At 42.5% G+C, this 16798-nt stretch overlaps 1 protein-coding gene across 7 annotated transcripts in view; it reads left to right on the top strand.

The window, feature by feature from the left end:
• The window catches only part of LOC123465231, a 61015-nt gene that overhangs the window by 15400 nt on the left and 28817 nt on the right, over positions 1–16798 (top strand). Inside the window, exons 1-5 of one of the 7 annotated variants that reach the window (XM_045163829.1) lie at positions 285–336; positions 12744–12814; positions 13600–13641; positions 14031–14109; positions 14246–14363. In XM_045163829.1, coding sequence (XP_045019764.1) covers positions 287–336; positions 12744–12814; positions 13600–13641; positions 14031–14109; positions 14246–14363 — 360 coding nt within the window. In that variant the 5' untranslated portion in view covers positions 285–286. Of the gene's footprint in view, positions 1–231; positions 337–6989; positions 7084–12743; positions 12815–13577; positions 13642–14030; positions 14110–14245; positions 14964–16798 lie in introns of those variants that run through there. The other 6 variants (XM_045163828.1, XM_045163830.1, XR_006640374.1 and 3 more) reach the window with 6 other exon arrangements.

The following is a 16798-nucleotide window of genomic DNA, read 5'->3' as shown; positions in this document are numbered from 1 at the left end:
GTACATCAGGAAGTTCTTGGTTCACGTATTATTGAAGCCTAGCTTGAGGATTTTGAGCATTACTTTGCTAGCATGTGAAATGAGTGCAATTGTGTGGTAGTTTGAACACTCTTTGGCATTGCCAATCTTTGGGACTGGAATGAAAACTGACCTTTTCCAGTCCTGTGGCCACTGCTGAGTTTTCCAAATTTGCTGGCATATTGAGTGAAGCACTTTCACATTATTTTTTAGGATTTGAAATAGCTTATCTGAAAATCCGTCACCTCTACTAGCTTTGTTCGTATTGATGCTTCCTAAGGCCCACTTGACTTCGCACTCCACGATGTCTGGCTCTAGGTGAGTGATCACACCATCGTGGCTATCTGGGTCATTAAGACCATCTTTGTATAGTTCTTCTGTGTATTCTTGCCACTTCTCCTTAATATCTTCTGCCTCTGTTAGGTCCATACCATTCCTGTCCTTTATTGTGCCCATCTTTGCATGAAATGTTCCCTTGGTATCTCTGACTTTCTTGCAGAGATCTCGTCTTTCCTATTGTTTTCCTCTATTTCTTAAACATTTTTACTTAAGAAGGCTTAGTCCTTGTGGATTATTTATTACAGTGACAGATTTCTATATATATGTTAGAGATAAGTATTTCTGTGTACTTGTGTTGAAAGAAAGGAAGGGAGGCAAGAGATAATCCTTGTGGATTACCTAATACAGATACAGATTTCTGTGAGTATGTTAGAAGTACAGATTTCAGAGCATATCTGGAAGGGAGGAAGGAGATAATGATCTTGAATTATCTATTACAGACAGAGATTTCTCTGTACATGTTAGAGATACAAATTTCTGTGTATATTTGAAGGAAGGAAGGAAAGAAAGATAATCCTTCTGAATTATCTATTACAGATCCAGATTTCTGTGTCTATGTTAGCTCTGATGTCATAATTCATCCTTGCTCTTTCACTTTTTCTTGGAAACTTCTGTTTGTGTTTGAATTCTCAGAGTCACTTTTTTGTGTTGTAAATTTGTTCCTTTGTATCTTTTTTTTTTTTTTTTTTTTGTCTACAAGGGAGAGCATATGCTATTTTCTTTATCTGCCTGGCTGACTTCACTTAGTCTGTAATACTTACAGGTCCATCCTTGTGACTTTTAGTGGCGTAGTTTCATAATTTCAATAGCCTTTTTTCATGGCTGAATGAGAGTCCATTGTATATATGTACCACATCTTCTTCAACCTTTAATGTGTCAAAAGACATCTTGCTGGTTCTGTGTCTTAGCTCCTGTAACTAGTGCCGCAGTGAACGCTGGGTGCACGTGTTTTTTTGAATGATGGTTTTCTTGGATGTAGGCCTAGATGGGGGTATGTCAGGTTCTAGGCTTAGTTTTTTTGAAGATCTTTTTTCTAGCATGTGGAGGCAGTACTTTCTAGGGCTTTGGCAATCTCCATTCCCACTGACTATATCAGTAAGTTCCATCACTATCTGGCTCCCACATTTATTGTTTGTAGACTTGTGATGACGGCCATTCTGATAGGTTGGATTTGATTTCTTGTTGTCATTTTGATTCACATTTCTCCTGTAATAATTAGGGATGCTGAGTATCTTGTCCTGTGGTCGTTTGGGTTGTTTTTTTTCTTTCCTAAGAGGGTGTGAGGCAAATTGACTTTTGAAATTGGCTTCTTGAAAGTTGACTGTGCTTGGAATTTATTTCTGCAATACCTGCCGCAGGACCTTTCCTGAGAGCAGCCTTCATTTACAGCCCCACAGGCCTTTTGAATTGGAGGTGCCAGAAAGCACTGGTGAGCAAGTTGTAGTTCCAAGAAATGTCCACAAGGTGGCAGCACTTCTCCATGCCCAACTCTGGTTCCACCTGCAACCAGAGCCTAGGGAAAGATGGCTTCCTGGGCTGTGGATTAGAGTGAAATGTGAGCAAACACCCAAGGACTTGTGTCTCACTACTTATTACCCCTAAAACTCCACCCCTGCCCTCAAGACTCCTACCCTGGGTCCCTGCTCCCTGTTGAGCTGTCTAGGAGGCTGCACTCTCAAGAAGGAGGCTTGAACTGGGAATACCAGTACCACAATACCTGAAGGCTAGGTTACTTTTCCAAGGTTCGAGGCTAGAGGTACTCACCATCCTTTGGGTGCATTTGGGGCTCTGGTCCCAGCCAGAGCGAACTAGACGGTACAGGCTTAAGAGGGGGCTCAATGCCTAGCTCTCTCAACCCAACTCCAGGCCAGTCATTGAACCCAAGCCTGCTCAGGCTCCAGGAATGGGACAGCTCCCTAAGTCAGGGACGTCAGGGGGAATAAACCAGTCGTTGAATTTTTTTTCCTTTTCTTTTCTTTAATCTCATGCCAGTGCTACGTTGGAGTATAGTTGATTTGCAGTTTGTTGCTTATCTCAGTATATTGCTGCCTGATTTAATATGACATATACATACAGCATCTCTCTTTTTTTTTGGATTCTTTTACCACAGAGTAATTGGCGAAGGTCTAGTAGAGTTTGCTGGGCTGAACATCAGGTCTTTCTGAAGTATCTATTAGAGATACAGATTTCTGTGTATATGTTAAAGATACAGATTTTGGTATATATGTTAGACATACAGATTTTTGTTAATATGTGTAGGAAGGAAGCAAGGAAGAAGATAATCTTTGCAGATTATCTATTACAGATGTAGATTTCTGTGTGTATGTTCAGTTGCTCAGTCGTGTCTGACTCTTTGCAACCCCATGAATCGCAGCACGCCAGGCCTCCCTGTCCATCACCAACTCCTGGAGTTTGCCCAAACTCATGTCCATCGAGTCAGTGATGCCATCCAGCCATTTCCTCTCTGTCATCCCCTTCTCCTCCTGCCCCCAATCCCTCCCAGCCTCAGGGTCTTTTCCAATGAGTCAACTCTTCGCATGAGGTGGCCAAAGTATTGGAGTTGTGTATATGTTAGTGATATACATTTCTGTGTATTTTTCAGAGATTCCGAGATTTCTGTATTTGTGGGAGGAAAGTTAAAAAAAAGGTGAAAGTATTAGTCACTCAGTCATGTTTGACTCTCTGCCACTCCATGGACTGTAGCTCACCAAGGCTCCTCTGTCCATGGAATTCTCCAGGCAAGAATACTGGAGTGGGTGGACATTTCCTTCTCTGGGTATCTTCCTGACCCAGGGATTGAACCCAGTTCCCCTGCATTGCAGGCAGATTCTTCACTGTTTGAGCCACCGGGAAACCCATTTGTGGGAGGAAGGGGCAAAGAAAGAAGAAAGGAGGGAATCTTTTTGGATTATCTATTTTAGATACTGATTTCAGTGTATATGTTAGTCCCGTCCTCCTAATTCATCCTTGCTCTTTGAAGTTTTTTGGAACCCTCTGTGTTTGAATTCTGAGAGTCTCTTTTTGTGTTCCTCTATTTTTTCTTTTAATTTTGCCTGGAATTCACAGCATATGCTATTTTCTTACTCTGTCTGCCTGACTTTATTTAGTGTGTGATCCTCCAAGGTCCATCCTTGTGGTGACCAGTGGAATAATTTCATAATTTCAGTGGCGGTTTTTCAAGGCTGAGTAATGGTCCATTGTATATGTGTACCACATCTTCTTTAAGCCTTAACGTGTCAGTAGACATTTTCCTGGGTCTGTGTTTTGGCTGCTATATGCAGTGCTGCAGTGAACACGGGTGGATGTGTGTTTTGGAATGATGGTTTTTCTTGGGATACAGGCCCACATGTGGGAATGTCAGATCCTAGGCTTAGCTGTCTAGAAAGGTTTTTCCCTGTCATGGGGAGGCTGTCCTTTCTGGCGGCTATTGTTGATGTGCATTCCCATGTACTGTGTAGGGGGGTTCTCTCTCCTCCTGACTCACTCCAGCATTATTTTTTGTGATGTAAGAATTGCCATTCTGAGTGGTGGGATTTGATTTGTCATTGTCATTTTGATCTGCATCCTCCTGTTATCATTAGGAATCTTGAGCATCTTATCCTGTTGCATGGTGGGAGTTTTTTGTTTGTTTGTTTCCCTTTCTTCTTTTCTTTAAAGATGTCAGGAAAATTTATCTTTTGCAGTTGACTTCTTAAAAACTGTTTATGTTTGAAATTTACTTCTGCAGTACCAGCCCCAGATCCTTTCCTGAGGGCAGCTTTCATTAACAGCTCCAGAGACCTTGTGAACTGGAGGTATGAGTAAGCATTGCTGGTTAACTTGTAGCTTCATGCTCAACTCTGGTTTCTTGAGAAACCAGAGCCTTAGTGAATGCCTGCTTCCTGGGCTGTGAATTAGAGTGGAATGTGCCTGAGTAAACACCCAAGGGCTTGTGTCCCACTACTTCTTCCCCCTAAAACTTCACTCTTCACATCTCAACTCATCCCTGCCTTGCCCACAGAACCCTGCTGAGGTGCCTAGGAGGCTGCACTCTCAGGAAAGAGGATTGATTTGGGGACTAGGTTACTTTTCAAAGCTCAAGGCCAGAGGGTCAGGCAACCATCCTTTGGTTGAGCTAGGATGTCTGGTCACAGCCAGAGCAAACCAGACAGTATGGGTTAAAGAGGAGGCTCAATTAAGGATACCTGCCCAGCTGTTCAGTCCCACTCCAGGCCAGTCATAGGAGCCAAGGCTGCTCAGACTCCAGGGATGGGATAGCAGCCCAAGTCAGGGAGGTGGGAGGAAATTAACTAGGCTTTGATTTTCTTCAATCTGATGGCGATACCATACAGGAATATGGCTGATCTGCCATTTGGTGCTTGTCATCAGTATTACAGTATACAGCCACCTGGTTCAAAATGACATATATTAACATCCTCTAGGAAGATCCGTGGAGAAGGCAATGGCACCCCACTCCAGTACTCTTGCCTGGAAAATCCCACAGGCGGAGGAGCCTGGTAGGCTGCAGTCCATGGGGTCGCTAAGAGTTGGGCACGACTGAGCAACTTCACTTTCACTTTTCACTTTCATGCATTGGAGAAGGAAATGGCAACCCACTCCAGTGTTCTTGCCTGGAGAATCCCAGGGACGGGGGAGCCTGGTGGGCTGCCGTCTATGGGGTCGCACAGAGTCAGACATGACTGAAGCGACTTAGCAGCAGCAGCAGCAGCAGGAAGATCCACTGGAGAAGGCAATGGCAACTCACTCCAGTATTCTTGCTTGGAGAATCTCATGGACAGAGGAGCCTGGTGGGCTACAGTCCATGGGGTTGCAAAGAGTCAGACATGACTGAAGTGACTTAGCACGTATTAACATACTGTTCTTTTTTGGGGTTGTTTCTCCCTAGAGTTTATTGCAGAATTTCAAATAAAGTTCCCTGTGCTGAACCATAAAGAATGCCATAAAAAAGGCTGAACGCCGAAGAGTTGATGCTTTTGAACTGTGGTGCTGGAGAAGACTCTTGAGTGTCCCTTGGGCTGCAAGGAGATCAAACCAGTCAATCCTAAAGGAAATCAGTCCTGAATATTCATTGGAAGGACTGATGCTGAAGCTGAAACTCCAATACATTGGCCACCTGATGCGAAGAACTGATTCATTTGAAAAGACCCTGATGCTGGGAAAGATTGAAGGCAGGAGGAGAAGGGGAAGACAGAGAATGAGATGGTTGGATGGCATCACTGACTCAGTGGACATGAGTTTGAACAAGCTCTGGGAGTTGGTGATGGACAGGGAGGTCTGGGGTGCTGCAGTCATGGGGTCGCAGAGTCGGACATGACTGAGCGACTGAATTGAACTCCCTGTGCTGAACATTGGGTGTCTGTGCACTATCTGTTAGATATACAGATTTCCGTGTAAATGTGGAAGAATGAAGAAAGGAGATAATCCTTGTGGACTATATATTACAGATACAGCTTTTTGGGTGAATGTTAGTGTTAAGTGTTAGTTGCTCAGTTATGTCTGATTCTTTGCAAACCCGTGGACGGTAGCCCACCAGGCTTTTCTGCCCATGGAATTCTCCTAACAGGAATACTGGAGTAAGTTGCCATTCTCTTCTTGAGCTCCTAATTCATCCCCAGGTTTTCTTTTTTTTTTTTCCCCCTTTGAAATTCTTTGTGTTTCAATTCTCAGACTCTCTTTTTGTGTTGTAAATTACTTCCCCTTATTTCTTTTCAAAATTTTGCCTACAAGGGACATCTACTGCTAGTTTCTTCCTCTGTTGCTGACTTCACTTAGTGTCAGTCAGTCAGTTCAGTTCAGTCGCTCAGTCATGTCCGACTCTTTGTGACCCCATGAACCGCAGCATGCCAGGTCTCCCTGTCCATCACCAACTCCCGGAGTTTACCCAAACTCATGTCCATCGAGTTGGTGATGCCATCCAGCCATCTCATCCTCTGTTGTCCCCTTCTCCTCCTGCCCCTAATCCCTCCCAGCATCAGAGTCTTTTCCAATGAGTCAACTCTTCGCATCAGACGGCCAAAGTATTGGAGTTTCAGCTTCAGCATCATTCCTTCCAATGAACACCCAGGACTGATCTCCTTTAGGATGGACTGGTTGGATCTCTCCTCCAAAGTCCATCCTTGTGGGGACTATTGGCAGAATTTCATAATTTAAGTGGCGGTTTTTCATGTCTGAGTAAAGCCCATTGTATATGTGTATATATGTGTATATATATGTACCACATTTCTTTAAGATTTAACCTGTTGAGGGACATTTTCTTGGATCTGTGCCTTGGTTATTGTAAATATCACTGCAGTGAACGTTGGGGTGCATTGGTCATTTTGAATGACTGTTTTTCGTAATAAGGCCCAGGTGTGGGTATTGAAATTCTGGGCTTAGCTCTATTGAAATTTTCTTTCTGGCCTGTGGAGACTGTCATTTCTAGGGGCTGTTGTCACTGTCCATTCCCATGGAATATGAAGGAGGGTTCGATCATCTCCATGGTCTCTCTCATATTTATTGTTTGCCGATAGTCAGGATGGCCATTCTGTCAGATGGGAATTGAGTTCTTGTGTTGATTGGCATTCCTCCTGTAATAAGTAGGGATGCGGAGTATCATGTCCTTGGGCTGATTGGGTCCTTTTTTCTCCCTAAAGGGTGTGAGGAAAATTTACCAGTTACAATTGGCTTCTTGAAAGTCGGTGGTGTTAGGAATTGATTTCTGCAATACCCACTGCATGTTTCCTGAGGCCCTTGTAAGCATGTGTGGGCAAGTGTAGTTCCAAGAAATTTCCACAAGGTGGCAGCACTTCTTCATGCCCAACTCTGGTTCCCCCTACACCTAGTGTTAGGGAATGGCGACTTCCTGGCTGTGAATTAGAGTGGAAGGTGCCTGAGAAAACACCCAAACGCTTGAGTCTCACTACTTCTTCCTCCTGAAGCTTTACCCCTCCCCTCCAGACTCATGCCTACCTGGAGCACCACTCCCTGCTGAGGTGCCCAGGAGGCTGCACCCTCAGGAAGGAGGCTTCAGTTGGAGACCCCAGCACCAGGGCCCTGGATACTTGGTAACTTTACCCTGGCCCTGGAGGCCAGAGGATCAACCCACCATCGTTGGGGTGCACTAGGGAGTCTGTTCCAGCCAGGGAAAACCAGACAGTACAGGTTTAAGAGGAGTCTCGATGAAGGGCACCCTGCTGGGCTGTCTTGACCCCACCCCAGTGCAGTCCTGGAACTCGAGTCTACTCAGAGTCCAGGGATGGGATAGCAGTGCAAGTCAGCGAGGTCAGAGGGGATATAATAGGCATTACTTCTCTTTCTTTTTCTTTTCTTTAATCTCATACCAATGCTATGTTGTAGTCAATTTGCAGTTTTGTGATTCTCAGTGTACAGTCAGCTGAGTCAGTTAAGACATATATATACACACACACACACACACACACAGCATATCTGTTCTTTTTATCAATTCTTTTGACATAGAAGCTATTGAACAAGGTTGAGTAGAATTCCCTGTGCTGAAAATCAGGTCCTTGTGGAATATCTATTAGAGATACAGATTTTTTGTATATGTGGAAGGAGATAATCCTTCTGGATTACCTATTACAGATACACATTTCTGTGTATAAGGTAGTAGCAACCTCCTAATATGTATCTGGCACTTTCCTTTTTTTCCCTTTGGAATTGTTTGTGTTTGATCTTAGAGTCTCTTTTTATGTTGTAAATTACTTCCTCTGTATCTCTTTTTTTTTTTCAATTTTGTCCTCAAAGGACATCATCTGCTATTTTCTTCTTCTGTTGCTGACTTCACCTGGCGTATTTTCCTCTAAGGTCCATCCTTGTGGGAACCATTGTCATCATTTCATAATTTCAGTGGTGATAATTGAAATCTGAGTAATAGCTCCTTGTATATATGTACCACATTTCTTGAAGATTTTATCTGCCAGTGGACCTTTACTTGGGTCTGCCTTGGCAATCGAAAGTACAACTCCAGCGAAGTTTGGGGTGGTTGTGTCATTTTGAATGATGGTGTTTTGTAATGTAGGCCCAGGTGTGGGTATTAGAATCCTAGCTTTACCTCTCTCGACTGTTTTGTTCTGCCCTGTGCAGGCTATCCCTTCAAGGGGTTGTTGCCAATGTATGTTCACAGGGAACTTGAAGGGGGATTCCATTATTTCCCGGCTCTCTCCTCCATGTACTGTTTGCAGACTGTTAGGATGGCCATTCTGTCAAATGAGATTTGATTTCTTGTTATTGTTTTGATCGGCATCATTCCTGTAATAATTCAGGATGCTGAGCATTCTTTCCTGTGGTCGTTTGGGTTCTTTTTTTCTCTTTTCTTTTTTTAATTTCCTTAAAGGGTATGAGGAAAATTGACCTTTGACATTGGTTTCATGAAAGTCAGTTGTGTTTGGAATTTATCTCTAATACCTGCCACAGGACTTTCCTGAGGGCTGCTGCTGCTAAGTCCCTTCAGTTGTGTCCAACTCTGTGTGACCCCACAGACAGCAGCCCACTAGGCTCCCCCATCCCTGGGATTCTCCAGGCAAGAACACTGGAGTGGGTTGCCATTTCCTTCTCCAATGCATGAAAGTGAAAAGTGAAAGTGAAGTCGCTCAGTCATGTCCGACTCTTCGTGACCCCATGGACTGACTGCAGCCTACCAGGCTCCTCCATCCATGGGATTTTCCAGGCAAGAGTACTGGAGTGGGGTGCCATCACCTTCTCCGATCTTAAGGGCGATCAGCCCTAAATATTCACTGGAAGAGCTGAAGCTCCAGGATTTTGGTCATCTGATGCAAACAAATGACTCATTGGAAAAGCCCCTGATGCTGGGAAAGATTGAGGGTAGAAGGAGAGGAGGGCATCAGAGGATGAGATGGCTGGATGGCATCACCAATGTAATGAACATGAACTTGGGAAAATTCTGGCAGATGGTGAGGGACAGGGAGGCCTAGTGTGCTGCAGTCGATGGGGTCGCAAAGAGTCAGACATGACTGGGCAACTGAACAACAACAACACTGCATATAAGTTAAATAAGCAGGGTGATAATATACAGCCTTGACGTACTCCTTTCCCAGTTGGAACCAGTCCATTGTTCCATCCATGTCCGGTTCTAACTGTTGCTTCTTGACTTGCATCCAGGTTTCTCAAGAGGCAGGTAAGGTGGTCTAGTATTTCCATCTCTTTAAGGATTTTCCACAGTTTGTTGGGAACCATGCAATGAAAGACTTTAATTGTTTGAAAAATTTTAATTTATGAAAGTTTTAAATTTTATGATATAAAAATATATACCTCTATTTTCATATATGAGATATGTTCCTATATTATCATTTAAGAGATATATACCTATATTTTCATATAAGACATACATATCTGTATTGTTATATATGAAATATATACCTCTTTTCATATATGAAAGATATATAGATATTACTCAGCAAATAGCAAAATAAAAGTGGGAGATTTTTTAAAATAGGAGATTCCATTAGGAAACTAATTTTGATGAGAATTTTTAAAAATCACATGTTTGCTTTACAAAGAATTTATCAGTCAAGTGTAGCCAATGAATCTAATTACAGGATAAATATGTTTTTTTAAAACTTAAGTTCCTCTGTCAGTGTCTCTGAAAACACATTTTATTTTCATTATTTTTGATACCTACATATTGATTTCAGTTTGCAATACCCTATAAATGGAAATCACTTAGCAATCTTCTAGTTTCAAAGTAAAACTTTCGTATGTATTAAGATGTAAGACAGTATACTTGAATTAAAAGGGTTATCTTCAGTCTCTAAATGCATTACTCAAAAGACAGTGAATTTCTTTATAGTCCCTGGACTGGTATTTGCAAGTCTACTAAATCAAAAGCTCTGGAACTTCAGTCTGACAATTTGGGTTCATAAATCCTCCAACTGATTCTGAAGCACCCCAAAGTTTAAAAGCTACTGCTGTAGATGTCCCAGTGAAACACATTTTACCAAGCCCAAGTTGTAAGAATTATCATCATTATAAGTTATAGTAAATTTTTGATTCTTTTGGTTAAAGAACAATAGCAAAGGATTCCACACTCCAAATATATATACTCATATTTTCATATATGAAATATATACCTAGGTTTTCATATATGAGATACATACTGAATACTACTCAGCTATAAAAAAGATTAAAATAATGGGTTTTCAGCAATATAACCCTGGACATTATCATAGTAAGTGATGTAAGTCAGAAAGACAAAGAGAAATACCATGTGTTATCACTTCTATGTGAAATCTAAAACATGACACCAGTGAACTTATCCATGAAACAGAAACAGACTTACAGATACAGAGAACTAGAGGTTACCAGTGGGGAGAGGGAGGTGGGAGGGGCTAGACAGGTGTCGGGGACAGAGACAGAAACTGCTAGGTATAAAGTCAGTAAGCTACAGGGATATATTCTACAGCACAAGGAAATATAGACTCTATTTGTAATAACTTTAAATGGAGTATAATCCATAAAAATAGTGATTCACTCTGTTGTACACCCTAAACTAATATAGTGTTGTAAATAAATTGTACTTCAATTTAAAAAAATTGTTGATGGCTCTCTACAAAAACAAACTAATCAAAAAAATTGGCAAAATAAAAATGGGAAATTTTTAAAAATAGAAGATTCCATCAAGAAACTAATTTTGGTGAAAAACTCCCTTAGGCTCATGGTGTAATCCCTGTGTCCTGGTGTAACTCTAAGGCATATATCTTGCTATCAGAGGGCTGTTAATCTTACAGAATCCTAAAACATCATTAACAACTCACCTAGTCATACAGAAAGAGGTGAAGCTGTATCAACAGGGCAAACTGTTACACCTCAAATGGAATGGTCAATCTGAGGCCTGAGATGTAGGAAATGTCAGCTGACATGGTGGTCTCACCATGAGCCACCTGGTCAGTGACTGAATTTGCTCAAGTAACAGCTTTTATTGGGAAGTGGACCTTGGTCCCAACACAATGGGACCTTTATAGGGAGCAATGCAGGTCTCTAAAACTGCTCAAAGATGCACATGTGTGTGTGTTAGTTGCTCAGTCGTGTCTGACTCTTTGTGACCACATGGACTGTAGCACGCCAGATTCCCTGTCCATCATCAACTCCTGGAGCTTGCTCAAAACTCATGTCCATCGAGTCGGTGATGCCATCCAACCATCTCATCCTCTGTTGTCCCCTTCTCCTCCTGCCCTCAATCTTTCCCAGCATCAGGGTCTTTTTTAAAGTTAGTTCTTTGCATCAGGTGGTCAAAGTTTTGCAGCTTCAGTATCAGTCCTTCCAATGAATATTCAGGACTGATTCCTTTAGGATGGACTGGTTGGATCTCCTTCCAGTCCAAGGGACTCTCAAGAGTCTTCTCCAACACCACAGTTCAAAAGCATCAATTCTTCAGCACTCAGCTTTATAGTCTAACTCTCACATCCATACATGACTACTGGAAAAACCATAGCTTTGACTAGATAGACCTTTGTCGGCAGGGTAATGTCTCTGCTGTTTAGTATGCTGTCTATGTTGATCATAGCTTTTCTTCCAAGGAGCAAGCATCTTTTCATTTCATGACTGCAGTCAGTATGTGATCCAGCAATCCCACTCCTAGCCATACATCCAGACAAAGCTATAATTTGAAAAGATATGTGCAGTATTCTAAAAGAATTTGTGAATACCTTGCTGCATATCTAACAAAAAACCTTTACTCTCACATCTGAGATATCAGATTTATTTTCACATATTGCCTGCTATATGTAGACCCTTGGTTCATACTCTATATTTTTCACATACTGTCATAATTAAGTCCAATTTGAGTTTTAGCTTAATTTTTATGATAGGCTTTCCCTCCAGCAGCATAGGAGCATTCCCTTTTCTTCAGGCCCTGTTACCCTGGTATGACATTTCAAACCTCCAAAATGTTACCTGTTGATATGAATATCAATTTCATTCTAGCTCAGTTTGAACAGAGAAGCAAAAAATTAGGGGGCCTATGTTTTCTGTTTTCTTTATGGAGAAAAACGAAACTGTTAGAAGAAAAATTTCCTGCAGCTCATGTGCTCTTTGAGTCACTAATTGTTGGCAGGAATTTTATTTTTAAGTGTGATTCTTCATTCACGTAACAAATAACAGAATTAAATGAAAGTAGTTTGAAATGATGGCTTGCTTCTACCTAGAAAATCTGAGCCAAAGGAAACAATAGAAACCGCAAAGATCAGGGTGCACAAAGATCAAGATTTTAAGAATATTTTAGGTTTGCAAATAATAGTTAATATGCTTGCAATTTCAACAATATATTTTTATACTGATAAAGAATGTATTTTTCCAGAATATTTCCAGTGTGGTCACCTCCTGCTGGAAGCCTGGGATGCTGAAATCAGGCCACTTCCTGTTTGTCTTTACAGGACACTGGGCTGCACTCCGAGAAGTTCCTGGATCTCCCCTGGATCTGACCATTATATGGCCAGAGAAATTGGTAACATTGTTGTTTTGCCTGTTGAAATGTTTAATGACACAGATTCTTTCAATTTCCTGATGTGTGTGAAGTGTGGAGCCCAGTGATGATTTCTTTTTCAAGAAATCTACATTCTTGCTCCCATAGGAGGGTGGGCCCCTGTCCAAGGGTGAGAGACCCTGCATGTGTGTGACCTGTGCCTCCTGGGAGACCAGCCCTAAACTAGTTTGAACCTGACCAAGTTCTGTCTATATGGTAGACTTAGACCTCTCTAAGTCTTGTCTACACTGATGTTTAGACGAGACCGTGCGCTTTCTGCAGTGAGGACATTTAGGCCTGATCTTGTACTCTCTGCACTAGGACATGGAGACCTGGGTAGAGACCTGGCCTGGCCTCTGTCCTGGAAAACTCTGTGCCTGCGTCTGAATGTCAGTGCTCAGGGGTCTGGAGCTGAGATGGGCTTCTCTGGGTAACCGTGCTCTTCTCTGAGTGGGGTTCCATGGCCCTCCCAGGGGTCAGTGTTGTGGTAGGGTTCGTAGTCTTTCTCCCTGCCAGATTTACCTTCCCTGGGGCCCCTTGAGACTCCTCAGGTGGGCTAACTAGTAATTATTCCAATGTTCCAGCACATTTAGGTTTAATAGGGAGGCAGGTTCACCTGGTGAATTGATTCCAGGGCACAGGAATCGGGCAAAAAGTCAATGGGCAGCAGGCGAGGCTGCTCCTGTGACCTCCTTCCAGTCGACTCTCTCCTCGGAAGGGAACAGAGCTGCCCCTTGTCTTTCAGCCCAGCTCTCCTGTTTTCTCAGCACCGCAGCGGGACAAGAAAGACAGAGCCTGCCAGAACCAAGGTAGTGTGTTCACCTCTAGCATGAGCTTTCAAACCAGTAAAAAATCACACAGAACCAAAGTGAAAACAGGAGGGGCCTGATTTCTCAGGGACAATTGTGGGGAGAGGAGATGGTCCGTACACTTCTTTCTAGGGTCCCAGAGGCCCCAGGGACCAGGCTTGTTTACCTTGGGGGCCCACCGACCACAGCCATGGTATCCTGACTGTGGGGACATGTGACCCCAGGTGGGTGGTCTGGGGACTGTGTGAGTCTCACCCCATCTCCATGGGTCAGGATCATGTGTGTGGGGAGACCATACGTACAAAGCTAAGAAAAAGGGGAGCATACTCATATGAGAGAATTTCACTTGTGTTTAGGAATTAATGCTTTATGGTATTCACTTTATACAGGCCTGTGCCTGTTTTATTCTTTACCCCCAAAAGGTTCTCCCTCCCTGGGGCTCCTGGAGACTCCTCAGGTGGCTACCTGGTAATTATTCCAATTCACCAGCACGAACATGGCGAGAAGGGAGGCAGGTTCACCTGGTGAATTGATTGCAGGGCACATGGATCAGGTGAAAAGCCAATGGGCAGCAAGTGAAGTTGCTGCTGTGATCTCCTTCCAGTCGACCATCCCTCCTCAACAGAGACCAGACCTGGCCCTCGTCTCCCAGCCCTGCGCCTGGTGTGTGTTTTGTCAACACTTCAGTGGAACAAGAAAGGACCAAGCCTGCAAGAACCAAGGTAGTGTGTTCAACATTATCACAACAGCTCTAAAAACAGTAACTGTCACACAGAACGAAAGGGAGAAGAGGAGGACTTCTCTGGGAAAGTCTGACTGACCATACACTTCTTTCTACCATCACAGAAGTTTACAGAAACTCACTCATTTCACTTTAGGGGCCCAACCAGCAGTGACATGGGTCCTAACCAAAGGTCGTGCAACCCCAGGTACGGGGTCTGGGGATTGTGTGGGTCTCACCCCATCCACGTCAGGATCCTGTACCTGGAAACACCATATATGTTCTTTACCTGCAGTGTGTTTTGTCCCCTCGGAGATTCCCAACGTCTGAATTGAGGGTGTTGACCTGATTAACCTGTGGTCCTTTTTCTTCTCTTCACCTTGTCGCATTCACATGAGGTCAGGCACCTTTGAGTGGATTGCTGCTCTGTGTTTTGCTGAGTGAAAATCTTTGGTGGTGTCATATTAATATCATAGCATATCCCTTATCTAATCATAGGGGTCACCACCGCCTGAGTCCCCTACACTGAGCTCAGATAATTTAATTTGTAATTTAATTGTTATTTTATATTGGAGCACAGTTGATTTCTGTTGTTTTGTTTGTTTAGGTGTATATGAACTTGATTCAGTTATACCTAGATGTATATCTATTCTTTTTCTGCTTTTTTACTCCTATAGGTTATTACAATTTTTCCAGTACAGTTTCCTGTTCTATTCAGAAAACTTGATATATTATCAACTTGATATATATTAGTGCATATATTTTCATCCCAAACTATTAATTTATCCCTCTCTTATAACTTTCTTTTGATAATTGGAATTTGGTTTTCTCAGGCTGTGAGTCTATTTGGTACATTAGTTCACTTGTATGAATTTATAGATTCCACCCATACATATCACATATTTGTCTCTGACTTGCCTCACATAGAGCTATAATTTCTTGGTTCATCCATGCTGCTGCCAATGTCATCATTTCATTTTGTTTTACGACTGAGGAGTATTCCAGTGTATAGATGTACCTCATAGCCTTCACATTTCTGTCACTGGACGTTTTTGTGGATTCTATGTCTTGGCTATTGTAAATAGTGTTGCCCTGAAAGTTGAGGTGCACGTGTCATTTTGAATGATGATTTTTTTCTGGACCTGAGTCCAGGAATGGGATTTCAGGATCATATGATACCTCTCTGTTTAGTGTTTCAAGGAACGTCCATGATGTTTTCCATAGTGGCTTCACCATCTACATTCCTACCAAGATTGTAGGAGGATTTCTTTTTCTGTACATTCTCTGCAGTGTTTATTCTTTGTAGATCTTTTCAATGATGGCCATTGTGCCTAAGGCAATACCTTATTGAAGTTTTGATTGGCATTGATTTAATAATTATTGATGTGGAGTATCTTTCCATGTGCTTTTATTATTTTACACCTTGTGAGTATAGTTTACCTCGTGAAACTGGCTTCTAGAAACCTGACCCTGTTTGAAATTCTTTTGCGACGATTTACCTCAGGACATTCCTTGAGTGCAGGTGTAATTTAAAGTCCTGTTGGACTTTTGACTATTAAGAGCCCTTCAACATGTGTTTTATGGCTTCCCTGTTGGATCAGCGGTAAGGAATCCACCTGCAACGCACGAGACTTGAGGAGACACAGTTTCGACCCCTGGGTTGGGAAGATCCCCTGGAGCAGGAAATGGCAACCCACTCCAGTACTCTTGCCTGGGAAATCCCATGACAGATGAGCCTGGCAGGCTACAGTCCATGGGGTTCCAAAGAGTTGGACACAAGTGAGTGACTAAAGAAAACAGCAGCTGTTTTAACGTGTATATCTTGATCTGAACCCCCTAATTACTCCCTGCCCCCTGACATTTCTTTTTGGTAAACATCAAGTTTCTTTTCTAAGTCTGTGAATCTGTTTCTCTTTTGTAATGAAGTTCATTCGTATCCATTGTTAGATTCTGCCAGAAGTGATATCCTATGATGCTTGTCTCCCTGTTACACTTTCTTCACTTAGTGTAAATCACCTCTGGTTTCTTCCCTGTAACTGGAAATGTCATTGTTTCATCCTTTTTTATTTCTGAGTAATATTGCATCGTGTATATGTACCCCATCCTCTGTATCCATTCATCTGTCTTTGTACACTTAAATTGCTTCTGTATCTTTGTTATTGTCCCTAGGGCTGCCATGACCTTTGGGGTGCAGGTGTCTTTTTATATCTTGGTTTTCTCTGGATCTACACCTAGGTATGGTATTGCTGGATCACTTGGTACTCCTATTTTTAGTTTTCTAAGAACCTCCATAATGTTCTCCATAGTGGGTGTACGATTTACATTCCCACCAACAGTGTAAGAGGGTTCCCTTCTCTCCACCGCCTCTGGAGAATTTACTGTTGTAGGTTTTTTGATATGGTCATTTAGATCAACCATATTGCCTTTCCAATGACA

The sequence above is a fragment of the Bubalus bubalis genome, chromosome 20 (assembly GCF_019923935.1).
Source record: "Bubalus bubalis isolate 160015118507 breed Murrah chromosome 20, NDDB_SH_1, whole genome shotgun sequence".
Classification (NCBI taxonomy): Eukaryota; Metazoa; Chordata; class Mammalia; order Artiodactyla; family Bovidae; genus Bubalus; species Bubalus bubalis.
The sequence above is the reverse complement of the archived record's forward strand: the minus strand, read 5'-3'. Positions and strand labels throughout refer to the sequence as shown.